The sequence below is a fragment of the Dasypus novemcinctus genome, chromosome 6 (assembly GCF_030445035.2).
Source record: "Dasypus novemcinctus isolate mDasNov1 chromosome 6, mDasNov1.1.hap2, whole genome shotgun sequence".
Classification (NCBI taxonomy): Eukaryota; Metazoa; Chordata; class Mammalia; order Cingulata; family Dasypodidae; genus Dasypus; species Dasypus novemcinctus.
The window spans coordinates 42032552-42058288 of record NC_080678.1 but is presented as its reverse complement, the minus strand read 5'-3'; the positions used below and the strand labels follow the sequence as shown (position 1 = coordinate 42058288).

At 42.9% G+C, this 25737-nt stretch overlaps 1 protein-coding gene across 5 annotated transcripts in view; it reads right to left on the bottom strand.

Annotated features, from left to right (window-relative positions):
• Nucleotides 1-126: 126 nt before the first annotated feature.
• The window catches only part of MMS19 (MMS19 homolog, cytosolic iron-sulfur assembly component), a 47230-nt gene continuing 21619 nt past the window's right edge, over nucleotides 127-25737 (bottom strand). Inside the window, exons 2-31 of one of the 5 annotated variants that reach the window (XM_004456987.4) lie at nucleotides 25508-25556; nucleotides 22941-23041; nucleotides 22077-22162; nucleotides 21670-21744; nucleotides 21207-21276; nucleotides 20597-20725; nucleotides 20446-20507; nucleotides 14257-14343; nucleotides 13754-13828; nucleotides 10307-10384; nucleotides 9622-9760; nucleotides 9208-9362; nucleotides 8256-8334; nucleotides 7755-7880; nucleotides 7475-7556; nucleotides 7030-7130; nucleotides 6784-6933; nucleotides 5064-5219; nucleotides 4165-4264; nucleotides 3567-3669; nucleotides 3353-3421; nucleotides 3000-3126; nucleotides 2388-2488; nucleotides 2163-2219; nucleotides 1827-2013; nucleotides 1483-1565; nucleotides 1179-1343; nucleotides 1034-1093; nucleotides 586-686; nucleotides 127-506 (exon numbers count right to left, since the gene is read on the bottom strand). In XM_004456987.4, the coding sequence (XP_004457044.2) occupies nucleotides 479-506; nucleotides 586-686; nucleotides 1034-1093; nucleotides 1179-1343; nucleotides 1483-1565; nucleotides 1827-2013; nucleotides 2163-2219; nucleotides 2388-2488; nucleotides 3000-3126; nucleotides 3353-3421; nucleotides 3567-3669; nucleotides 4165-4264; nucleotides 5064-5219; nucleotides 6784-6933; nucleotides 7030-7130; nucleotides 7475-7556; nucleotides 7755-7880; nucleotides 8256-8334; nucleotides 9208-9362; nucleotides 9622-9760; nucleotides 10307-10384; nucleotides 13754-13828; nucleotides 14257-14343; nucleotides 20446-20507; nucleotides 20597-20725; nucleotides 21207-21276; nucleotides 21670-21744; nucleotides 22077-22162; nucleotides 22941-23041; nucleotides 25508-25556 (2981 nt within the window). In that variant the 3' untranslated portion in view covers nucleotides 127-478. The remainder of the gene's footprint in view (nucleotides 507-585; nucleotides 687-1033; nucleotides 1094-1178; nucleotides 1344-1482; nucleotides 1566-1826; nucleotides 2014-2162; nucleotides 2220-2387; nucleotides 2489-2999; nucleotides 3127-3352; nucleotides 3422-3566; nucleotides 3670-4164; nucleotides 4265-5063; nucleotides 5220-6783; nucleotides 6934-7029; nucleotides 7131-7474; nucleotides 7557-7754; nucleotides 7881-8255; nucleotides 8335-9207; nucleotides 9363-9621; nucleotides 9761-10306; nucleotides 10385-13753; nucleotides 13829-14256; nucleotides 14344-20445; nucleotides 20508-20596; nucleotides 20726-21206; nucleotides 21277-21669; nucleotides 21745-22076; nucleotides 22163-22940; nucleotides 23042-25507; nucleotides 25557-25737) is intronic. The other 4 variants (XM_023588355.2, XM_023588356.2, XM_023588357.3 and 1 more) reach the window with 4 other exon arrangements.

The window sequence follows — 25737 nt, the reverse complement described above, 5'->3', positions numbered from 1 at the left end:
TAGATATCCTGAAGAATTCTTGGCTATCTTTATCATTACTGTTCCTTTAGCTTGTATTAGTGATTTCTCTGGTTATGTGCTACTGAGGCATAGGTGGGGGTGGCAACTATCTGACAATCAGCGCAATTACCAAAAGAAATCTTTATTCTCAAGCAGGTACACACACATCCACTGTCCCTGGTCCTCAAAGCCACACTCATCTACCTTCACTCCTCAGCAGTATGACATGTAAATGGAAGAGCTCACAGCCAAGATCTACCTTCAAACACAAGTTAGTCTCATACTCAAGTTACTTCACAAATCCATTAGAATTCAGGATTCCTATGTTTCTTGTGCAGCCATGCAACAGAAGTTCAGTGTTGTCCGTGGGAAAGGCAGTCAGAGGCCAGTGGTCTCCCTGCCTTGGGGAAGGTGGCTCAATAATTAGTAATTCCAGGTTAGATTGTCTATCAGAATAGTCAAGGCCAGAGGCAAGGGCTCAGCTGCCAGGGCTCCCCAGCAGAAACCTGTAGGCAAAAAGAATGTTGGCAGCAGCATTGGCAAAGTTTGTTTCAACTTCATCTCTCCCCGTGGCCTAGAACTTACCACTCTCCTCTGGCTGACACGGCTTCCTTGCGTACCAGTCTCTTCTTGTCATCCAGGGGCATGGCTAAGGCCCGGATCACCTGTGGTTTGTATGGCAGCAGCTGTGGAGTCAGAGATCATCTTAGCCTTGTTCAATCAAGGCAACTGAAAGAGCTGCTTTTCTGACTATAAAACTAATATTCAGCAAGAAAGCAAAACAAAAGGAAAGAATAGATAGGTCTATTCTTCTTTAAGACTACTATGTGGCAAGATAGCTATTCTATTACAAGGAATCAGGATTTACTGAGTCCATTCTGGGCCTAAGGAAAAGATCTTTGCCTATCTGCATCTTGTAATTTCTACGTCTGCTGTACAGCAGGATGGCTAATCCCATTTGACTAAGGCAAAATGGTACTACTCAGGGTCTTCTAAGAAGTCCCCCGGCCAGAGGGACACCTGAGGTACTCACCACTGGGGTGGGCAGGCGTGTGAGGGCATGCATACACTGCAGTGCAGCAATCCGGACTGCCTGGAATACAACCATAGGAGGTGAGGGGAGACCTGAGAGGGATCAGAAATGGAGGTGCCAAAGAGGTGCTGGAACTCAAACGCACCATGGAAGGGCTAGTGCTGAGGTTCAGAAACTTGGTGACGAGGGTGTCAACATGAAGACTCATGACCTGGGGTGCTTCCAGTAGAAGAGGCTGAAGGCAGCTGAGGGTGGAAAGCTGTACCACACAATCAGGGCAGGACAGGGCCTCCAGCAGTAATGAAAGAAGCTAAGAGGCAACAGAAAAGGTAGGAGATAACCATATATCTGATGATCCTGCTTATCCTCTTCCTCCCTTTTCTAGCCCTAGTCCAGGAAGAAGAATTTTGTCCCTTTCTTAGAGGCTTCTACTGCAGTGCAGGACTTACTGTGGGCAGTTCTGGCAAGAGCACAGGCTTGGGCAGCCTATTAAGTACATGAGACAGACCCTTCAGATAATTCGGCTTTACGTCTGTAAAAGGAGAAAAGTTTAGGGGAGAAACTGGTCTTAAACACAGAGCCTGAAAATTCAACTCCAATCTGAAGAACCTGAGACATAAGCCTACAAACAAGTTTAAACAAACAAACAAAAACCTTTCAAGTTAAGAATGTGCAAGATATGCTGATTATAGGACAAGAGTCTGGAATCATCTAAGTCCCAAATTGTTCTTTTGGGGAAAGTGGCCTAGGCAGAGGAGAGGTCTATGTGTTCGGGGCCTTTCAGGCTCCTCACCTTGGGGAGCAGCATGGAAGCCCTGGACCAAGGCAGGAACATTATCTGTGAAGAACCGCTGGCGGAACATGATACGCACTTCAGCATGGCCAGCACGAGTCAACACATCAGGACAGTCAGACATGAGCAGAGAGAAGCCATCAGCTACCGCTGGGCCTAATTCTGGATCACTGAGAAGGCCCAGGAGCTAGAGAAGAGAGAGCCTTTGAGGTACATCAGGGGAGAAGAACCTTAAATACCCAAGAAGAGGATGGGAGTCATGGCTGGAAAGAAATAGGATCAACAGGGAAGTTCCTGGTTAGGTCCTAGGTCTTCCTGTCTCCAGAAAGGACTTACCCTTTCTGTAAGGCAGGTGCTGAGAGGATGATATCTGAGCACTAGGGCTTTTGTCACCTGTAAGCAGAGAGAAAAAGAGCGAGAAAGTGAGTGAGCAGTTAGGGCCCAACACTGAAACCCTAGAACCCTGAGAAGGATATGCTTATGGTTCAAGGTCAAATAGATACATTTTATTTAAAGACATAATTTCCTTCTCTCTGACCAGAATCTATTCTGACTCCTTACCCAGAGAAGCAATGTGAAGGCCTGAATGCGATAGGACCTAGAGCCCAGGCCAGCCTCCACTTTGTCCATAGCCAGCTGTAGAAATTCATCCAGCTGCTGCCCTAAAATGGAGAAGTGATGAAGCACAGGCTACATATTTCTCCTTTAACAACAAAAGATAAACATCATTTAAATGCAGAGCTCCTCTCCTGGAGAAGCTATAGTATCACTTTGCCTGTGGACTCTGCCTATTTAGCTCTAGGACACCAGTATGGAAGCCTGGTATTCTCATAATGTAAGGTGTTGGCAGTAAAAAGAAAGGGATGTCTACTTTCAACAAAGAAGTGTCCATAACAGCTCTGCTGCAGGGAGTAGGATGGCAGAACTAGATAGAACATTCTGCTTGGACACCCCTGTCCTCCACACACCATTTTATGCCTGCAATGCTTTACCCAAACTCTGATCTTAACTCTGATCCCAAGAAAAACTTGAGCAGTAGAAGACCTATTATGTTATCAGCAAGCTCTCCTTTAAAGAGAATGAGGACTGAGCTTTAAGATTTCATCTCAAGTTGATTCACAGTGGCTCCCAACCCATGTTCTTGCCCTTAAGCTCCACTTGCATCCCCAGTACCTGCAGGGTGCTTGTTGAGGAGTCCTGCAAAACACTTGGCAGCAGCAGTGGAGGAGAAGGGGCAGCTGTGGCAGCAGCTCAGCTCTAGAAGCTCCCGCATGAGTTGGTTCAGCTGAGGGATTTCTACCTACAGAAAACCTGGTCATGTAATAGACCCAGAGACCACTTGAATGCCAAGAGATACCCAACAGAAAGCAGCAGCAGTGGCCAAGATGGATGAAAGCTAAGTTCTCCAGTGGAGAAAGTAAAAGTTCAGTTTGACCTGTGGTAAATTTCAGCCCAGAGGTCACCTGGGATCCACTTTTCCCTGTCGGGTTTGAACAAGGAGCTCCCAAAATGTTGTGCTTACTTACATTCCGTGGCAGGGAGCAGACAAAGGCCATAAGTAGTGCAATTAGCCGTCTCTGCCCTGAGGAGCCATCCTATAAAGGAAGAAGAACCTTAGCAAGCCTGTCTTGCCTGCAATAGGCTTGTCTGCCCCTATGCCCATCCCAGATTAGCTTTAAATAAACAGATTTGAAGGAATTAAGTTGCCAGATTCTCCTGCTTTGATCATCAGACCCTTACCTGGAATGGCTGGAATCTGCATGGGAAGCTGTTTTCTGGCAGAAAGGAGACGTTGCCATCCAGGAAGAGGGGCACAATGTGGGTGACACTCTGGGCAGCTAAGCTGAGGGCAGAACACTAGATATTATTAAGGAACCTCACCTCCAAAGGAGGGTTCTTCAACCTGAGGTTAGCATTAGACACTGTGCCAGGGCATGGTAATTCAAACTTTGAATAAATATTAATTCAGCACATATCACAGGCCAAGAACTATTCTTGTTTTAGGCCCTGGCAATGCAGCAGTGAACCAGATAGGTCAAGTCCTTACTCTCCTAGAGTTTACAATCTAGTGAGAAATCAAAATAATGTCTGTTTTTTTAAGTGCTTCACAGGTGAATCTGCAGTAAGACCCACTGGCCCAGGCTCACCCACTCTCAAGAGCCTTATGGTCCTGAAAGCCCCTTTCTCTTACTTACATTGCCAGTAAAATTTACAAAACAAATAACTGCCTACACATTTAAATCTAGATAAAAAGACAGTTCAGAAGGCAGCTATTTCCTGCTGCTTCCTGAGAATGCTACCCTCGCTGGGACCAAGCCACATCTATGATTCTACTTACTCAGGGCTCAGGTGGGTGGTGGCAGTGCCAATGATGGACACCATGGCAGCCAAGACCTCATCCTCCAATAGCACTTTTCTCAGAACTGAAGGCTCCTTCTCTGCAGAAACAAAACAAACCAACACACAAACACAGGGAGTCACAATGTTCTTTTGGAGAGCCAAATGATTAGGTCCTGCCATCATTATGACTTGGGCTGGATTCCAGTCACAAAAGTAGTAGTTTTTGGTCTGCCTTCCAGTCATGCTTTCGTCCTGAGAACCAGCAAGAAGAAACAGGTGTGTTCTATCCTGGGGCCACAGAGAGCTTTTCTAAACTTTGTGTTCAGTCCTTAGAGTAGGCCATAGTAGAAAACAAGATAGTTAATATTGTAATGGTCTTTTCAAGGACCTAAAATAACATGGGTTTATGTTTATGGGTTATTATTTACACCAGCTATAACATAGTGAGCACTTGGCGTGTTGCCAGACACTATGCATTATCTCATTTAATTCTTACCAACTAACTTGTAAAATAAACATTCCTCTTAAGCCTAATCTTACAAGTGAGGAAGATGAGGTTTAGAAAGGCGAAATATATGCCTAAGTTAGCCAGTGTTAGAGTTGATGAGGAAACCCAACCAGGTCTACTTGACTCCATAATAACTAATTATATAGAGGTCAAAGGGAAAGTGTGCATCCTTCTGAGTGTTAACACCAGTAAATTTTGGTTCCTACCATTGGTCATGTAGCAATCCAAAGTGAAATCTCATTCTAGGGACAAAGGATTCAAAATAAACCTGATGGTACAATATGCAGTACCAGTGATACCCAGAGGGAACCAATTCTATTCAATACTAGCTGAAAGCAGAATTCCCAGGGGGAGGGGGAGGGTAGAGGAGGAAGACAGGTGGAAGTTACCTGGCATGGAAGCCTGCACAGCTAAAGCAAGTAGACAAGGTATGGCTGTCTGATGGAAATACCAGCAGCTCTCAGGGTCCTCCTGGCATTTTTCTGCTACCTGCTGGAGGCTATGACAGATAGCAATAACTTCACTGGATCCTGTAGCCATAATCCCTGTGTGGTGAGAAAGCCAGTGTTCTCTATAAGGTTTTCTTTAAAACTCTTCCAGCTATTTCGATACAGAAGAGGAGAAAAACAATCAAATGACCAATGAGATAGAGTCTCTTTATTAAGAGCCAGGTAATTTTATTGTCTATTTTTTTTTAATCTGTTCCGGTATCAGAGTTGATATCTGCTCCGTTCCAAGGTCCATAAGGCAGGTATTCACATAGCATTCTCTCATTTATTTTTCACAACTCTAGAAGTATCATTTCTCCCATTTCATAGAGGACATGGAGATTTAATGAAGTTATCAGCGGCTTTTCCCGTCAGTGCAAAGTTAGGAATTAAACCCAGATCACACTTAAAGGATAGTGTTTTTTCTGTAACATTAAGAGGTATCAGATCAGCTATTGTGGACTTGGATCTCCTATACTGGGGCTGGGTAGTCAAAGAAGCAGGGTGCTTAGGTTGGCGAGGGCTGTGTGATCATGCATAGCTTCAAAGTAGTAACAGCTGCTGTTAACTTTTGCCTTGGAGCAATGGTTCTCAAATTTGAGAGTGCATAAATGTAACCTGGAGATCCTATTAAAACGCAATTGCTGATCAGTGGGGACTGAGAAACTTAATTCTAACAAGCTCCCAAATGATGCCCATCTGGTTGGCTAATGGACCATATTTTGAGTAGCAAGGCCTTACTGCTGATTCTCAATTATGACTCCACATTCAAGTCAACTGGTCACTCTTAAAAAATTACTGATGCTCAAGTCCCATCCCTCCTTAGGGACTGATTCAACTGGTCGGAGTCCCATGATGAGTACTTTCAAAAATTTCCCCACGTGACTCTTTTATGTATAGCCACAAACAGAACCACTGCTTTACATCATCAATTTCAGAACTGACTTCTGCTCCCCATTCAGTCTTCGGCACCTGCCCCCTTGAGTTTTTTTTTTTTAAGATTTTATTTTATTTACTGCCCCCCTCCATTATTTGCGCTTGCTATCTGCTGTCTGTGTCCATTGCTGTGTACTCTCTCTGTCTGCTCGTTTTCTCTTTAGGAAGCACCAGGAACTGAACCTGGGACCTTCTATGTGGGACAGTGGTCCTCAATCGCTTGAGCCACTTCCGCTCCCTGCTTGGTTGTCTCTCTCATTGTGTTTCCTCTTTGTCTCCTTGTTGCGTCATCTTGTTTTATCAGCTTATCATGCCAGCCTGTTGTCTTGCTCATCTTTTCCAGAGGAATCAGAAACCAAACCCAGGACCTCCTGTGTGGTAGGCAGGAGCTCAACCACTTGAGCCACATCTGCTCCCCCCTCCCTTTTTTTTAGGTTTTGGGGGCTGGATATTGATCCTGGGACCTCGTATGTGGGAAGCTGGGAAGCCAGCACTCAACCACTGAGCCCACTGAGCCACATCAGCTTCCCTGAGTTGTTGGTTTTTTTTTCATTTGTTTTGCTTGTTTTTGTTTTCTTAGGAGACACTAGGAATCAAACCTGGGACCTCTCATGTGGGAGGTGGAAGCGCAACTGCTTATGCCATACCCGTTCCCACCTCCTTGGGTTTTATTCCTGGTAGTTACCTTTGTTCATCTGCCAGAGATGCCGCAACAGCAGCGGCAGAGTCTCCTTGACAATGCTGGGATGTGTTGATACAGCTGATAAGGCTTGCAGACAGCGCAGGTGCCGTGAGCATTTGGTAGGCCTATCCCCTCTAGCCAAATCTGATTCCCCTGAAAGCAGCACAGGACACTGTGTGATATAGCAAACATGAAGGCCCCAAAGCCTTCATGGGAAGGGGCAGGCTACAGAAGATAAGATATACATACCTATATGCAGTTCCTCAGCCAGCTTTGGCACTAGGTGGTTGCTGAAGGCCACAGGATAGAGAGTGGCCAGGGTTCCTGATGCTTCCATTGCTGCCACCCTGCTGGGGAGACAGGGAAGATGAGCATTAGCTGAGCCTTGGTCCACTGTTCTCTTGCCAGCTCTACCATTAGGCAGATTCAGGAGTGTGGGGCCCTGAGGCCGCCTTGCTGAAGAGGACTCAAGTACCTATGCCACTGAGTTGGACAGGGCTTCTTAATGCCCAAGGAGAGAGGAGAGGAGTCCCACATCTCTCTACCCAGTGAGCAGTCAGAGACAACACGGGGCCCACCTCCCCTAAGGAGAGCCAAGGGTCAGAAGCACAGGGCCCTGGTCCTTGCTGGTTCTCTTGCTGCCAGTACAGAGGTAGGGAAGAGCTTGTTGTATCTAGCTGCTTTAGAGTCTCACCAACTCTGGGAATCCTCCTCCAGGAAGCTCAGTCTGTAGAGGTGACCCACTGCCAGCTCCAAGTCTCCAGAAGATAGGAGATCTGTAGTTAGAAGGGAACATGAACCTCATCTTTTTTCCCCTGCAGCCACTACAACCCATTTAAAAAGTCCTATTAGAAATCCCAAATCATCTGGACTTGTAGCAAGAACCAGGAAATTAAGACTACCCTTCATTTAAAATGGAACATTACAAAGAAGAGACCAATACCCTTAATCTTCTCTTCCCCTTCAAATTGTACCTGGCTGGGCACCCAAGACTGTGAGTGTACGGATGCCAACAAGCTGCAGCTGGGTGCTGGGGTCTGTCATGGCCATGAGTACCAATGAGCACAGCTGGTCCTTGAAGCCACTCAAAGGTCTTTCATCTAGGAAGAAAAAGAGTCCAGGTTAGAGGGAAGCCCTTATATTCCATAACCCTGACTCAGCAGTGATGAAAAGACAAGTTGGAGGAAGATTTAAAGACCTTAATCCATTGAGTCCCAGAAGCCCACTGGGAAAAAATCAAGAGGTCTTGCTCATCAAATTTTTTTTTCTTTCATTTTTTTTAACACTTTTAAAAATTAAAGTTAATAGATCACAAAGAATGTTACATTAAAAAACGCATCAAGTGTTTTCTTGTGCTATAATCTCAGACAACAGGACCACTTTTCTAGACTACTTTTCCTTAGTGCTTCTTGCCCTGCTTTCCTTTATAGGGCCACAGTGTTGAATCCAGGTTACCACAATTGAAGTGACCTCACCTTTATCTTCATAGCCCCATTTCTGCTGCAGCTTCAAGAAGCCCAGGATCATTTCAAGGATTGTCCTCCTCTGGTTGCTCTGTAGTGTTTTAAGAGGTAAATTGAGGGAAGCAGACTTGGCCCAGTGGTTAGGGCGTCTGTCTACCACATGGGAGGTCTGCGGTTCAAATCCCGGGCCTCCTTGACCCGTGTGGAGCTGGCCCATGCGCAGTGCTGATGCGCGCAAGGAGTGCCATGCCACGCAGGAGTGTCCCCCGCATAGGGGAGCCCCACACGCAAGGAGTGCGCCCCGTAAGGAGAGCCACCCAGCGTGAAAGAAAGTGCAGCCTGCCCAAGAATGGCGCCGCACACACGGAGAGCTGACACAACAAGATGACACAACAAAAAGAAACACAGATTCCCGAGCCGCTGACAACAGAAGGGGACAAAAGAAGAACACACAGCAAATGAACACAGAGAAGACAACTGGGGTGGGGGTGGGGAGGGGAGAGAAACAAATTTTTAAAAATTAAAAAAAAATAAATCTCAAAAAAAGAAAAAGAGGTAACTTGAGTCAAATAATATTTTTAAAGATTTCAATCCTTCTACTCTGGAAGTGGGAAGAGTGATTCTTTTATGTAAGAGTGAATCATGGAAAAAGTGAACAAGTGAAGAGCAGCAAATGGGAGCAAAACTGAAAACGTATTATCTAGGTTCAGACTCCACACTTAGAGCTCTAAGTGTTGAGCTTGGGCCCATATGAGAAAGAGATACTAGCACAGGGGTTCTTAACCTTTTTGGTTCCATGGAACCATGGACCCCTTACTAAACTATACTGTATATTATTTAACACCTATACCAACACATCTCCACAAGAATAATGTTTTAAATTCAAGCTCATGGATCTCTGGTTAAAGAACTCCCGTCTAGCACATAGGTCCCACCACTTCACCAAAAGATTCCGCTCCCTTACCTGACTGTGCTTGTGAAACTGTTCCAGCAGCAAGGGCAGTACGTTGCTAGTGATGTGGTCACAGGCCCGGGCAGATGCACCTGCAGCTGCCTGCAATAGCTTGGCACTAGGCCACACGAGTTTCATGTCCGGTTCACACAGATGGTGCCTGCAGTCTAGAGAGGCAGCATATCACAGACCTGGGGAGTAGGCTGAATATTGCCTGATCATCTGCAAATCTATAAAAGTTGGACACTGGACACTTGGGACAGTTTGTGAGCAGTTACTACTAAGATGGTTTTCAATTCAAAGTAGAGCTGCAACTCCCAAATCACTGACCATGTCAGGGCTATATATGATATATAAAGGCTGGCACTTAAGGAATTTTATCTCTATTGTGCTTACTCCCCTTTCTGGCTGCCATGGCCCCATTACCCTGTAGGATGTTGCTAAGAAAGGAGTCAAGGAGGTCCTCAGCATCAGCCCTCAGCACAGAACGAGACAAACACGCAGTCAGGGAGTGGAGGGCTGCCAGGCCCTCTGCCTCCACCCGCTCACTTGCCGTCTGGAACACCTGTCGGGGAGGGATCCCATGGCTACTGAGGTGAGCCTGCACCAGATGATGCCCCACCCATGAGCTGCCTATTTCCTTGGAGGGATGAGATTCTTTAGAGCACGGAAATGGAAATTAATCCCCCAAATGAATTTTTTCCTTGTCTGGTGTATTGGCACCAGGTCCATAGTACCACTATGACAGATACACATGCTTTTTGAGAAACAGAATGCCAACTTTGAGCAGTGGCTGCTGGGATCCTCTATTCTAAATCTCTTCCTGTTTCCTTCTATTCAGCATGGCACCATGACCTATGCTCCTTATCAGGGAAGGACAGGAAGTAGATGTTTTACAAAGGTGATCAAGTGCTATCACCAGGCACCTGACCCTCACATAGGGACTCACTCCCTTCTCCTTCAACTAGAATTATGTCCCCTTGCTTACATGCTGAATGGTCAGGCACAGTACCATGGCCTTGGGGAAAACAGGTGGAAAAGAACAGAGTATTATTTTCCTTTACACCAGAGAATTGGGAGTTAACAGTGATTCTGTCTAAGTAACACTCACCTCTCTGCGGATAGAAGTCCAAAGGCTGGGAAGGAATTCCTTCAGTTCCTTCTGTCCATATACAGCACAGCAAGCATTCTGCCACAGAAACGATAGGAATCAGCTATCTACATGCTCAGACTTCCTAGGATATGTAGGCCTCTCAGAATGATGGTACCTGAAGGAGCCTGGCTCTTTGCAGAACCATCAGTAGTATTGCATAACAGTCCTACCTAAGGGCACAAAAAATAGGAGCGCAACCTGACTGATAAATAAGCATACAGAGGGAATCCAGTCAGCCTTCCCTCAGTTACCACTTAGTTATTACAGGACAAGAAAATATGCAGCTGGGAGTTTTAGGTTACTATGTAGGCTCAGACCCTGGGTATCCCTTAAGGTCTACTGAATTGTTCCCTGGCTCTCTAAAGATCTATAAACCCTTTTGCACCCCTAACTTGCCAAAAGACAGCTGGAAACCCCATCTGATCAAGATGGCAGAGTGAGAAGCTTCAGGGTTCCATGCCCCTTAAAAGATTTGAAAATCCTGCAGGAAATGGCCAGAAACATCTTTCTTAAGGCTCCAGAAAATAGTTAAAGGATTACTTAACAGGGTAGGTGCTGAATCAAGAAAAAGACAACTTAAATGTGCTAGGATTGGGAGTGAATATAGCTTAAGTGATTAAGCACCTGCTTCCCATGTATATACTCGGTTTGATCCCCAGTACCTCCTAAAAACAAAACAAATGAATGAAAAAACCAACTCTCATTGGGGAGTGGATATAGCCCAGTGGTTGAGCAGCTGCTTCCCATGTGTCCTGGGTTCAATCCCCAGTACCATCTAAAAAAACAAAGAAGTGCTAGGATCTCATAGAACTCCGTCTGGCCCTTTCCTTCCCCTCACCAGCTTGGCACAGAGCTGGCCTGCGCTCCCAGTGCAAGTCCCTAGTCCCGGTTCAGTAGCAGATTGGAGCTGGCAGAAGAAAGAATCAGTTAACTTGAAGATAACACAATTGAAATTATCCAGTCTGAGAAGCAGGAGGAGGAAAGAATGAAGAAAAGTAAAAACAGCCTGAGGAATCTGTGGGACATGGTATAGTGTACCAATATATGCATTGTGAGAGTCCCAAAAGGAGAAGGGAAAGAGAAAGGAGCAGAGAGAATATTAAAAAAATAATGGCTAAAAATTCCTCAAATTTAATTAAAAGACAGGCATATAATATCCAAGATGCTCAACAAACTCCAAACAGGATAAGGCCAAATAAATCCACACTATTATATTTGACCAAACTGTCAAATGCCAAAGATAAAAAAGAGAATTTTGAAAGCCACAAGAGAGAAGCAACATGTCATGTACAAGGGAGCCTCAATTAGGTTCAATATCAATATTTCATTGGAAACCACAGAGTCAAGAAGGCACTGGGGGCGGTGGACTTGGCCCAGTGGTTAGGGTGTCTGTCTACCATATGGGAGGTCTGCGGTTCAAACCCCGGGCCTCCTAGACCTGTGTGGAGCTGGCCCATGCGCAGTGCTGATGCGCACAAGGAGTACCTGCCACGCAGGGGTGTCCCCCACGTAGGGGAGCCCCACGTGCAAGGAGTGCGCCCCATAAAGAAAGCTGCCCAGCGCGAAAGAAAGTGCAGCCTGCCCAGGAATGGTGCCGCACACACGGAGAGCTGACGCAACAAGAATGACACAACAAAAAGAAACACAGATTCCCATGCCGCTGACAACAACAGAAGCAGACAAAGAAGACGCAGCAAATAGACACAGAGAACAGACAACTGGGGTGGGGCGGGGGAAGGGGAGAGAGATAAATAAATAAATAAATAAATCTTTAAAAAAGAAGGCAGAGGGAAGATACATTTAAAGAGCTCAAAGCAAAAAAATTGCCAAGAATTCTATATATGGCAAAACTTTCTTTCAAAAAGGAGAGATTAAGACATTCCCAGATAAACAAAAACTGAGGGAGTTCCTAACCACTAGACTGGCCTTACACGTGATGCTAAGGGGAATTCTGAAGGTTGAAAGGCAAGAACACTAGACAACAGACTGAAGCCACAATGAAGACATAAAGATAAGGGTAAGGGGAAGGACACAGGTAAAAATAAATGCCAGAAATACCATATTTTTAATTCATAACTCTAATTCTTACAAGCATATGCAGAAAATGAAGGGCTACATTAGTGGTTTTGGACTCCTAATGTATAAACATGCAATTTGTGACAAGAATTATATAAAGGCAGGGGGAAAACGGGTATAGGAACATGGTTTTTATATGCTATTGAAATTAAGTTAGTGTCAAAGCAAATGACTGCTTAATTTAAAACGTTAAATTTAAGCCCCATAGTAACTACAAAGAAAATATCAAAGAATATGCAAGTGCAGAGAGACAGAAAGTAGAGTGTAGGTTACCAGGATAGGGGGCAGGGGGAGTAGGGAGTTAATGCAGAATGGGTATAGGGTTCTGTTTGGGTAGAGAGGGAAGTTTTAGTAATGGAAGGTGGTGAGGGTATTGCAACATAATGAATATAATTAATCCCACTGAATGGTATGTTTGGGAGTAGTTGAATTGGGAAAGTTTATATTATATATATGTTCCTACAATTAAGAAAAAAGAGCAACTAAAGTGAAAATGACAATTAAATGCAGTATGTAATACTAGATGTGATCTAATATAAGGGAGGAAAAAAGGCTCAAAAGGACATTATTGGGGGAAAGGGTTGTGGCTCAACCACTTGGGTACCTGCCTACCACATGGGAGGTCCTGGGTTTGGGTCCTGGTGCCTCCTAAAAGAAGACAAGCAGACACCACCTGCTGCCTCAAGGAGCTAGATGGTGCCTTCTGGTGCAACAAGCAGAGGCCACAAGCCAGCAGATACTGCAGCCTGTGGGGGAGTGGTTGTGGCTCAGTCCCTTGGGCACTTGCCTCTCATGTGGGAGGTCCTGGGTTCAGTTCCCAGTGCCTCCTGGAGAAGGCAAGCAAACAATAAGCAGAGAGATGAGCAAACCATCTGGGGGAAGGGGGATAAATAAAGAAAAATAAAGTAAATACATCTTTTAAAAAAAGGACATTATTGAGATTAAAAAGTTGGAATGTAGACTGTAAGCTTATATCAATGTTAAATTTCTTGAACTTGATAACTGCACTTAAGAGGTTTGCATAAGTGAATATCCTATTCCTTAGGAAATGTACATAGCAATATTAAGTGTTTAAGGAGCATGATATAAACAAGTTACACTAAAGTGTTCAGAAAACATGGATAAATAGAGAGAAAGAATGAAACAACAAATGTAGCAAAAATGGTAAAAGTGGTGAATCTTGTTATCTGGGGGGATGGGAGGATATTGGAGTTCTTCCTGTGGGGTATGCATTCTGTCTTGTAAGTTTCAAAGTATTTCAAAATAAAAAGTTTAAAAAAAAAGGAAAAGAAAAGGCAACCGGATCCTGCGAAGAGAAAAATTACTCACCAGTGTCTGCAGAGAATCCAGCTTGGCACTCAACATCTCGGAATCCACTTTCTCAATCAGAAGGGGCAGCAGGAACTATGGGAAAAAAGGAAGAAAAATGTAAACCTGGGATGGGTAGCCACACCGGGGTCAGCCATGTCCTTAATGCTACCTGTCCTCAGGGGCAGGTGCTATATCAAGGAGCAACACCTATGTCAGGAGTTGTGATTTTGAGCTAACCTTCCTGCCAAATTGTGACCAGACCCCAAACTGGAAAATGAACTAGTTTGCAAAGCTATAGGATTTCAAAAGATAACACCACAGGGATTGGATTACTATTTTAAAGGAAGAAATGGTAAAATTTTCTACTTCAGAGGTCTGACTGCCACAAGCCTGATGACACTCGCATGATGGTTCATTTTAACATATACCTTGGCCTTCTTTTTCCCCATACTTTCACTGTTCTGCAGAGCCTTCTTAGGGCTAAAGATATATATATATATCCTAACCTTGGCTAGACCCACCTCAGCAAATCGTGGTGTAGAAGCCAGCACAGCTCGAAGACTCAGGATCAGATCTTCTCTCTGGATACCATGGGGATCATTAGGTGGCTGGAAAAGGGAGATGGGCCATGGGTTTGTATAGCTCTCTACCCTTGAAACACAGGTTTCAACTTTGCAGGGTGATAGTTATACCCAATCTGGCAGAAAATAATGTGAGGCCTCAGCAGGTAGACATGCTTGCTCTTAGGTGTTCCTTGGGGATTTTTATCTTTTGGGCATTTCTTTTTTATCTGATTATACCACCTAACATCTCAGAGATAAGCCCCCTTAATCCTTGGGTCTTCTCTGTATATATGTATTATTATTATATACTAATTCCGTATAAAATATTAAAAAGTGGGATAGTTTTGTAAATATGGTTAATAATCTATTTTTTTGCTTAATATATTAGAAATATTATTCAATAGCATTTTTTTTTCCATGACAGTTTTAGTAGGTGATAATATTTCATTACGTGATTGAACCATAATTTATATAATCCCCCTTTGATGGACATTTTTATGTTTTCACCTGTATAAAAAGCTGTAATTCTGGTAATATAAAATATTCTCCTTCAAATATAAGCCTTCTAGGAAGACCAAAGGTCTAAAAGCATAGTAAGTATTCCTGGTTTCTGCATCAAGATGCATTAAAGGGAAAACAGATATGGCTCAAGCAATTGGGCTCCTGTCTACCATATAGGAGGTCCTGGGTTTGATACCCAGGGCCTCCTGGTGAAGGCAAGCTGGCCCGTGCGGCAATTTGGACCATGCAGAGTATTGCCCCACACAGGAGCAACAACCAACACAGAGAGCTGACACAGCAAGATGATGCTAAAAAAGAGACCCAGAGGAGAGAAAATAAGAGACTTAGCAAACCAGGGAGCTGAGGAGGTACAGGAGAATGATCACCTTTCTCCCACTCTGGAAGGTCCCAGGATTGGTTCCCAGAGCCACCTAATGAGAATTCAAGCAGACATAGAACAACATACAGCAAATGGACACAGAGAGCAGACAATGTTGGGAGGGGGGAGAGGTAAATAAATAAATCTTAAAAAAATTAAAAAAAGATGCCTTAAAAATGGCAGATTGAAAACATATATCAGAATTTCCCCCCTCTGGAAACTCTAAGACTATTAGTAACAAAATTTTAGAAAGTGAGAAGCAAATGGGAAGCAGATGTTGCTCAAGCAGTGGGCACCCACCTACCACATGGGATGTCCCAGGTTCAGTTCCCAGTGCCTCCTAAGAAGATGGTGAACTGATGCAACAGGATGATGCAAAGAGATAACGCAACAAGGAAAACAAAAAATGAGAGACAACAAGCAGAGAGTGGAAGTGGCTCAAATGATTGGGTACCTCCCTCCCACATGGGAGGTCCAGGGTTTGGTTCCCAATGCTTCCTAAAGAGGATGAGCAGAAACAGAGAGCAGACAGCGAGTGCAAACAATAAGGGGAGGGGAAAAATAAATAAAAATAAATTAAACAAAAATTGGAAATGAAAGGAACCTTAAGCTTGGGGAAAGCTGAATAACTATTCATATACACTGCATAATCCTGAAAAGGCTTAGGAACTAGCTGTACCAGGCACTTTTGGGATTGGGAGTGAGGCTATATAATCAATCTGGGAAGTGGATCAAGTGATTGAGCTTCTTCCTACCACAAGGAGATCCCTGGTTCGTTTCCCAGTGCCCTTTAAAGAAGACAGCAAGCTGGTATGATGGGCAGGCATAGCAAGCTGATGCAACAAGAGACACAAGAAGAAAAACATAATGAGAGACACAACAAAGCAGGAAACAGAGGTTCCCAGTGCCTCCTAAAGAGGAAGAGCAAGACAGTGAGCTGGACAGGCAGGCATGGCAAGCTGACACAAGATGATGCAACAAGAGACACAAGGAAAAAAACATTGAAAGACACAACAAAGCAGGAAATAGAGGTGCCTCAGGTGATTAGGTGCCTCCCTCCCATATCAGAGGTCTTGGGTTCAGTCCCTGGTGCCTCCTAAAGAAACAAGGAAGATGAACAGACATAGCAAGTGCAAAACTTAAAGGGTGGGAAGGGAAAAATAAATAAGTCTGAAAAAAAAATCAAACTTTTTTTTAAAATTTAGGAGGTACTGGGGATTGAACCCAGGGCCCTGTGTGTGGGAAGCAGGCGCTCAACCACTGAGCTATATCTGCTCCCAACCTGATATTCTTGATTCCTTCCCAACTGTAGCAGAATCTAGAGGTTTAATTCTCTGGAGTGGGTAAAACAGAGGTCTTTGGTGTTGGAGATAAAGGTGTAGTTGGGGTCTGGTGCTACAGCAAAAAAAAAAAAAGGTCATGGTACTAAGGGACACATACTGAGTACTGAGATGTTCAGCCCCTTTTAGCTGAAACTGCTTGCAGCCATACCTCTTCCTCTAGGCAAATCTGAAGTTTTTTTATGGAAAAGCCTGACTAGCCCAAGAAGAACATACTTTGGGGATTCTCCAAACTGTCCGTGTAAATGACTCTACAGTGACACTCAAGAGTCAACAATCCCATTCCATGTACTCAGAACTTCTCAGCTTTATATTCCTCACTTTGAAACATGAGCAGACTATCAAGGATGACCAGATACTTGAGGAAAGATTTTAACCTACAGACAGACCAAAACAAATTGAAATAAACTTGGAGAAAATAAGGAATACACAAGAAGATATATATACAAATAACACATCATTAAATTTTCAAGAGAGATATGGAGGTGGTCACTCCATGAATGAAGCAAGAACATAATGCTATAAAAAAAGAACATTTAGAGATCAACAAAATGCTCTTGAAAATTCAGAAGATGAGTACAGAAATGAGAAAAATCTATAGAAGAGGTTACTGAAGATGGTCCTGGGCATGTCTGCCCTCAGATCCATTCCTTATCCTTGCCCTGTACTGCAGAGGACTGACCACTGTAGGCTGCATCTCCCAGGCTCCCATATTGGCCTGGGATCAGCCAAGGGGAGGTGTGTATAGAAGAATGCAGGGCAGTAGGAAGGGAAAAGCCAAGGCATTTCTTCTTATCCCTCTGACTTGGTTGGCACCATCAGCATTGGCAGCATCTCTTCCATGGCTCCAACTCCCACTGTTAGGCCCATTATGGTTCAATTTTTGCCAGATACCTTCAGGTCTGAGGGTCCAGTAACACCAACTCCTCCCTTTGGCCAATCAGCCTAGGGGTGGTAGTGGCTTCCTGTTACTGAAAATCTCTGGATAGTCTCATTATATCTGGTTACTATATGGTCTGGTTTCTCAGCATTTCCATCACTTGTAAAAACCACTTTCCTGGTATTTCTGTTTTCAATACCAAAGTAGTTTCTGTTTTCAAGGCTGGACTCTCACTGACAGAAAAGATAAAAATGTGGAATTTTCCTAGAAAGAAATAAAAAGATAGAGGAGGAAAATAGGAAAGAAAAAGCCAAAGGTCTAACAAAAAATTAACAGGAGTTCGAAAAATAAAGAGCAGAAAAAACAAAGGGGGAAAACATCATTAATGAAATAATTCAAGAAAATTTCACAGGACTGAAGGATATTAGTGTCCAGATTGATAGGGCCTACCAAATACTCAATACAATTCATGATAATAAACCCATACTAAGATACACTGCTGTGAAATTTCAAAATACTGGGGACAAAAATAGTTTTAGAAGTCCCAGAGAGGAGGAAAAAAATAGTGAATACAAAGGTTTACTAATTAAAAGAAATATATCCTTTCTCCACAGCAACTGGAAACTAGATGTAAATGTAGCAATGCCTTCAAAATGTTGGAAGGAAAGAATTTCCAATCTCAAATTTTATACCCATACTATCAGTAAGTAGAAGGAAGGAATAAAGATATTTCAGACTTGCAAAAAGTTTTAAAAATTTATCTTTTCATATACTCTCTTCAGGATGCTAAAAAATGTTTACCCAAAATGAGGACGCCCTAACCACTGGGGCCAAGTCCGCTTCCCTCTCTCATTTTAATTAACACCTTGACAAGTGCCTCTGCTTCCCATAGACTATGGTGCATGACACAAAAAAATCTGCTTAAATAAGAGAAATTCTCTTATCATTAACTATAAGCTTGTTTTGCTTAGAATAACTCTGGGAAAATATAACAAACAGCCAGTTACACTAACTGCCTCTGGAGGGAAAATGCATGGTGGCAGTAAAGTGGTGTAAAAAACACTTATCTGGGAAATGGATATGGCTCAAGTGATTGTGCTCCAACCTACCACATGGGAGGTCTGGGTTCAGTTCCCAGTGCCTCCTGGAGAAGATGAGCAAGACAGTGAGCTAGTGTGAAGGGCAGGCTCAGCAAGCTGATGCAACATGATGATGCAACAAGGAGACACAAAAAGGAAAAACAATGAGAAACATAACAAACCAGGGAGCTGAGGTGGCTTAAGCGATTGAGCACCTCTCTCCCAAATGGGAGGTCCCAGGTTCGGTTTCTGGTGCCTCCTGACAAGAAGATGAGCAGAGAGAGAAAGCACACAGTGAACGGATACAGAGAGCAGACAGCAAGTGCAAGCAATGGGACAGTGGGGGGGAATAAATAAATCTTAAAAAACAAAAACAAAAAACCCGAACACTTATCTACCTTAGGAATACTGACTCACACTCATTGCATTATTACCTTTCAGAAATTTAATATTGTTCCCAAATTATAAATGCATACATTCTTTGACACAGTAATTCCATCTTCAGGAATTTATCCTATCATTATGCACATTTATATGTGAAATGACACATATACAAGGTATGCAATTTGCAGCATGGCTTGCAATGGCAAAGACTGGCAACAATCCTTACTCAAAAGAGGACTGGTGAACTTATGTAAATATTTTCACACAAAGGAATATTATTCAGTTATAAAGATGTAAAAGCAAATATATATTCTGGTATGGAACATTCTCCAATAAACGGTATTTGGTTTTTTTTCTGTTTTTTTTTTTTAACAAACTTTCTACCATTTTATTTTTTTTCCCCCAATAAACTGTTACATGAAAAAGACAAAGTACAAGAAGTGTATAGATGCCATCATTTCTTTGTAAAGCATTTGCTTATAAATTGATGAAATAACTCTAAATATACAGATATAATTGAGAAAACTTTATGGTAGGGAGATTTTTTTTACCCCTTTGTACCTTTTGGATTTTGAATCATATGAATGTATTATCTTTACGAACAAATAAAGCAAAAAACAGAAACCTGGTAGGCTAACCAGGAACTTTCAAGATTTCATAGGCATAAATTCTTCTGTGTTATAAGTAAATGATACAGACTGAAAGAGAAATGAATTTCAGGAGAGAAGCAAAATGAATGGCAATTGAAGTAAGCTGGTAAGGAATTCGTTATGGCAAAGATAGTGGGATAACTTTAAACATTATTTACATGTTTTCTGGTGTGCCTTGATATAACTTCTTCCATTTCTTCTAAATTATTTATGCTTGCAGTACACGTCTCCATGCATACACACATGGTGATGAGATCTGAGCATTGGGAAGTACAAGGGAAATCAAGATGCAGAGTGGGAGGAAGGGCTAAGGGGTATCAGAGCAAACACTTCCTATACATACTGGGCTTCTGTGCCTTCTTTATTTTGTCAGTTTGCTTCTATTGCCTGAGATGTCCTCTCTAACTTCAGAATCATATTCTACATTTCCCCTACAAACTAACTGAAATCCTATCTGGTCTGTGAAGTCAGTTTCTGCCCACTTTTCCTTTAACTGAACTCTATTTTCTTTGAATAATCACAGAATGGCTCATTTTGGCACATAGTCTCATATTGTTACTTAATTGTTTTAAAAAATGAAAGGTGCAACCTGATATTCTTGGAGGATAGGAACCACATTTTACAATTCTGTAGTCCTCTATACTAAGTACACTGTTAAGGAGTTTAAGGAGCCCCCGCATATCTGCTGAATTAAACCCTTCCTCCAATCTCAAATGTTTCTTCACTTCCCAGTGAAATGTTAGTTCATGAGGGTAGATTGTGTTAATTTTGTTCCCTGGTATATTCCATAGCAGGGGAAGGGAATGATGAAGGGAGGAGGAAAGAAAGGAAGGGAAGAAAGGAAGGAAAGGAAAAGAAAAAGGAAAGGAAAGGAAAGAAAAGGAAAGAAAAAAGAAAAGAAAAGAAGAAAAGAAAAAAGAAAGGAGCTACTTACAGGGGTAAAATCAATAGGGAAATAACAGGATGTCACTTCAAACAACTCCTCCACAAAGGGTCCTAAGGGAGCAGAAAAAGAATCAGGCTGACTCATAAGCTTCATTCATCTGACAAGCCCCAACTAGGTAATTCATGCCACCACCTCATACCCAAGCTATAATCCTTGGAGATGAGGTCATGGACGATGCGGAAGGCCACCAGAAGATTACGAGGATCCTTTTCCCCATCCATGACTTGGATGAAGCCAAAGGTGAAGTCAGCTCCTAGACCTTTCAGCTCTGGGGAGGAAAGAACTGGGTCACCACTGTCCCACAGGATAGAAAACTTGGGCTTTTTCCTAGCCTGTGCTCTTCCTCTTCTATCACTGCCTTCCCTTTACTGCTTCCCAGAGCAGACCCTTTTTGTTTTTCTCTTAAGAGAAGTACTCACTGAGAGATGTATAGCAACATATATATTACTACAGAGCTAAGAATTTTTTTTATTTTGTCTTTTTTTTTTTCAATGTTACATTAAAAAAATATGAGGTCCCCATACACCCCCACCCCCCTCTAGAGCTAAGAATTTTAAACATCAGCTCAAACAAATTCTACTCTTCCTTTACATCACTGGGGAATGAGTGGACCTCAAATTTCTCTTTACCATTCTTTCTTATTTGGCTCTTCTACATAATCTCCAAACTAAAAGAGCCCTACTAATGAGGAAAGCAAAAAAAGTTGATGTGCTCATTTTTCAGATTTTCCCGAGATCTATGCCTCTTACCTTCTTCCCGGGTTTGCATGAAGTTGGTGATTATACTGTAGACAGTGTGTCGGTCCACCTGTAGCAGGGACTTGGGGGTGGGAGAGAAAGGAAGTAAATAAAGAAAGTACTCAAAAAATATCTCAGTCAATACAACTACTTCCTGCTTTGGGTGTACAGTCCTCTTTATACTAGCATAAAATCAACCTAAGAGGAACTGCAGAGAAGGGATACAGCTATTGGTGCAGCAGTACAGCAACAGGACCAATAACTAAAATCTGTCTTACTTCCTTTAGGTGTAGGAAGACGCAGGTCAGACATAATTGTATGCATTCCTCTCTTTATATATAGCAAGGAATGTATAGACAAGTCAAAAGATTTCAGAGAGTTCAGAACATAGAAGACAATATTTTTTGTCATCCAAATCTAAGTATGTTAGGGGTGGGAGATAGAGGGGAATACCAGTGTGACTCTTACCACTCACCTGTACATGTACCTCCTGGAAGATGGCTTTAAGTACAGAAACAGCCAGCCCTGGGGGCAAGGCCACACACAGGCTCTGAGGGAAGAAGATAGGTGAACCACAGTCTCCAAGACACAACCTTAAAAGGTCTAATTAGCTACAGTGGGATACACAACACCCAGGTTAAGGAAGATGTGTTAACAGTGAGAAACTTGGTCCCTTTTCACAAGCTGATTATTTTTCTGCCGCTGCTTATAGTCAGTCTCTGAATCTCAACTCTCTCAACCCAGAGGGTACTTTCACACTCTAGAGTATAAACAGAAGTAGAGCTGACTGACACTAATAGAGTCCCACATTAAGGGCAAGGTGAGAACAAACTGGATAAGGACTACCATGAACATGGTTATGTAATGAAGAAAAGAACTCACGAGTGCCTTCAAACCCTGCAGGACAGGTGGTATCACAAGATGATGGTCCTTTAGACGGTTCTCATAGAAGAGGATCAGGTGTACCACTGCACAAACCAGATTCAGCCATTAGTTTACCCAGGCTTAAGGAGGGCCCACCAGCTTTGCTCCTTGCCTGAGTTTTTAAGAGTTATTCCTACTTCGGCTTCACTCCAATTTCCTCCTCCACCAAGAGATATATCCCCTATCTGTCAGGGTCTCATCCCATTTGTGGTTGCTGCCTTGTCTTAGTCAGGAAAACAGGTGAACATCTCTTATTGCATATACATCCACAGTCAAACTCATTCTCAATCCCAGAACTGTCTTTCTATAGATCAAGGTTGGCATAATTTTTCTTAAAGGGTCAGATAGTAAATATTTTAGGCTTGCAGGACATACAGTCTCTGTTGCACCTACTGAACTCTGATGCCATAACATAAAGGCAGCCATGGGCAATAGGGTGTGGCTGTGTTCCAATAAAAAACTTTATTTATAAAAACAGATGGTAGTTTGCCTAACTCCTGCTATAGAAGATAAATAAACTGTTCAGTTTTTCCTTAGGACTTCAAAGCACTATCCTATGTTATTACTTTTCTTCTCCATCTAGGAAACACTATTTTGTCCATTTTTCAGAGAGGGGAACTGTGTAAGGCTCCATTTAAGATTCATGTGTCTTGTACCTGAATTCTAATCATTTCTGCCACATATACCAGTAAGAAATAAGGATCTTGAGCTAGTAGTTCCCAGATACCTTAAGCCCTCTCTCCCTATAAGGTTGGCTTGAATAGACATGGGAGGCCTTTGTGCAGCAATCCAGGAAGACACTCCTACTAGTGATGCCAGTACCTTCCTTCTCCAGGAGCAAGGAGTGACACTGGAGTAGCACCTGTGACAAAAGCTGGATTCCTCGTGCCCGGGTTCGGGGTTCTGGATTCTCCAGAGAAGACCTGGGGAATACAGGACAGAGAGAGCCTACCATTACCAATTCAAATTTTGAAGGAATAAATATTTTGCAATGAGTCACACTCAGCCCCTGGACATGGAAGCACAGCTAAGCCCTACTGAAGAACTGAAAACAGCCCAGGAAGGTATTCATGAGGCACTTGGCAGTACAGATACCAGCAAGGACAGAACCTTAAAGCACAATACCCAGAATGACTGGGCATCATCAGAGGTACATGAGACACCACAGCCAACAGAAGTTTCTGTCTCCAAGCACACCTAACAGGCACTGTGTTTACTCTTTCTCCCTCCATTGAATGACTGTGACATTCTTCTGAAATAGGGCTTAGCAGCTACCTACAGGACTTCAAAAATGTTTGGCAGCTGTAGTTTCTACCAAAAGAGGAGAAGAATAAACTTTCATAAATTACCACTATAAAAAAATGCTGAGCGCAACCACCAAGTTCTTAGGGAAAAATAAAAACAAAAACAAAATTTATAACCAGAGAGTTACAGAGTAAAATGGTCAGAATAAAGGTTTTAACAATTTAAGATTATTGATACAGCAGAAACTGGATGGAAGCAACAAGGAGCTAATTTACCTCCAAAATAGTGCTACAGAGATTATACTTAAACATACTAGAAGGAATCTGAGCAGGAACAAGTAGGAAGTAGATTTCTGGAGGACAGCTGGCCAACAGTTGAATTAACCTTCAAGGATAAGGATATATATATAAAACTAGGACTAATGGAGCAAAAATAAGATCATTTGTAGGAACTGGTAGAACGGTCTCCACTCAAGAGGTAGAAAATTGAGCATTTAAAAATGGACCAAAGCACACAAATGTTCATAGTAGCGATATTCAGAATAGCCAAAAGAGGAAACAACCCAAATGTCCATCAACTGATGAATGCATAAACAAAATGTAGTATATTCATATAATGGAATATTATTCAGGAATAAAAAAATTAAGTAAACATGGATGAACCTTGAAAACATTAATTTAAAAGAAAGAAGACAAACACAAAGGCCAGAATAAGCAAATCCATAGAGACAGAAAGTAGATTAGTGGTTGCCTGGAACTGGGTTATCACTATTAATAGGTAAGGGTTTTCTTTTTGGGGTAATGAAAATGTCCTAAAATTGATTATGGTGATAATCTATGAATATACTAAAAGTCACTGAATTATACACTTTAAAATGATGAATTTTAGGGTATATGAATTATGTCTCCATAAAATGGTTATTTAAAAAATGGGCCGGGAAGCGGACTTGGCCCAATGGATAGGGCATCTGCCTACCGCATGGGAGGTCCACGGTTCAAACCAGGGGCCTCCTTGACCCGTGTGGAGCTGGTCCATGCGCAGTGCTGATGCGCGCAAGGAGTGCCGTGCCACGAAGGGGTGTCCCCCGCGTAGGGGAGCCCCATGTGCAAGTAGTGTGCCCCATAAGGAAAGCCGCCCTGCGTGAAAGGAAGTGCAGCCTGCCCAAGAATGGTGCCACACACAAGGAGAACTGACACGACAAGATGACGCAACAAAAAGAAACATAGATTCCCAATGCTGCTGATAAGGATAGAAGCAGTCACAGAAAAACACATAGTGAATGGACACAGAGAGCAGATAACTGGGGGGGGGGAGGGGAAAGGGGAGAGAAATAAATTTAAAAAAATAAAAAATAAATCTTAAAAAAAAAAATGGGACAAGGCTACAGCAATGTGAATAGCAAATCTAAGTGGAATCACCTGTGAGAGAAATGCATAATAATGACTTAGATCCCCCCCACACACAATTTTCTAGTTTTCTCTGTTTCAGAGCACATGCTGGCTGTGACAGTTAATGATCTTGGTAATAAAAGACTTGTCAATTTAAATGGCCTACTAGGTATGAAATATAAGGAAACTAGGCATTAGACCATAAGCACATACTTCCTCTAGTATTTGGAACACCTACTTATGACACTGATCCTTCAAGTGCTTCCTCAAGACTTCCTTTAGTGGAAATCTGATGCAGGGTCAGTTTCCTCCCAAATCCCCCAGGGCAGAGCCCATAGCTTGTATGAATCAGATCCAGGATAACTAGAATTCCACAGGGGTGGTTAGGCCTAAAGAAGCACAGGAGGAATCTCAGCTCTAGTTAAATAACAGTTGATGGTCTTCAACAATTTACTTCACCCCAAACCTGTGGGCTGAACCAGGAGCTGATGTGGCCTAAAGGCTCTGGGCTCCTAAACTTTTTCTTAGGAGCCTCAGTTAGGAGGCACAGAACTTTTCCAGGAACAATGAAGACTTCGACTTAGCCTGAGGTACTGATAAGGAGGCGGGGGTGGGGGGTGGGGTGGGGGGGCGCGGCTCTAGGTAGGACAAGTTCAGGACTGCTTTGCTTCAGGATAGCAGAAATGCACAACAGTAACATTTTCAGAGTGTACAAGAAGGGTTGAAGAAAAAGCATTCTAGGGCAGAGGCGCTTACCCAAGGGCTTCCACCACTTGTAACACTGTATAGCTGCCAGATTTCACCTCTAGAGGAAAGCAAAGAAATATGAAGCAAACAAACAAAAAATCCAGTTATCATACAATTCAATGGCTCTACTCACAAATGTTTCCTGCCTACCCTAGACTTTGTACCATGGTACCATGACATTTGCCAAGAGCCCCTCCTACACAAGAGGCATTTCTATAATAACACTTTAAATACATAGC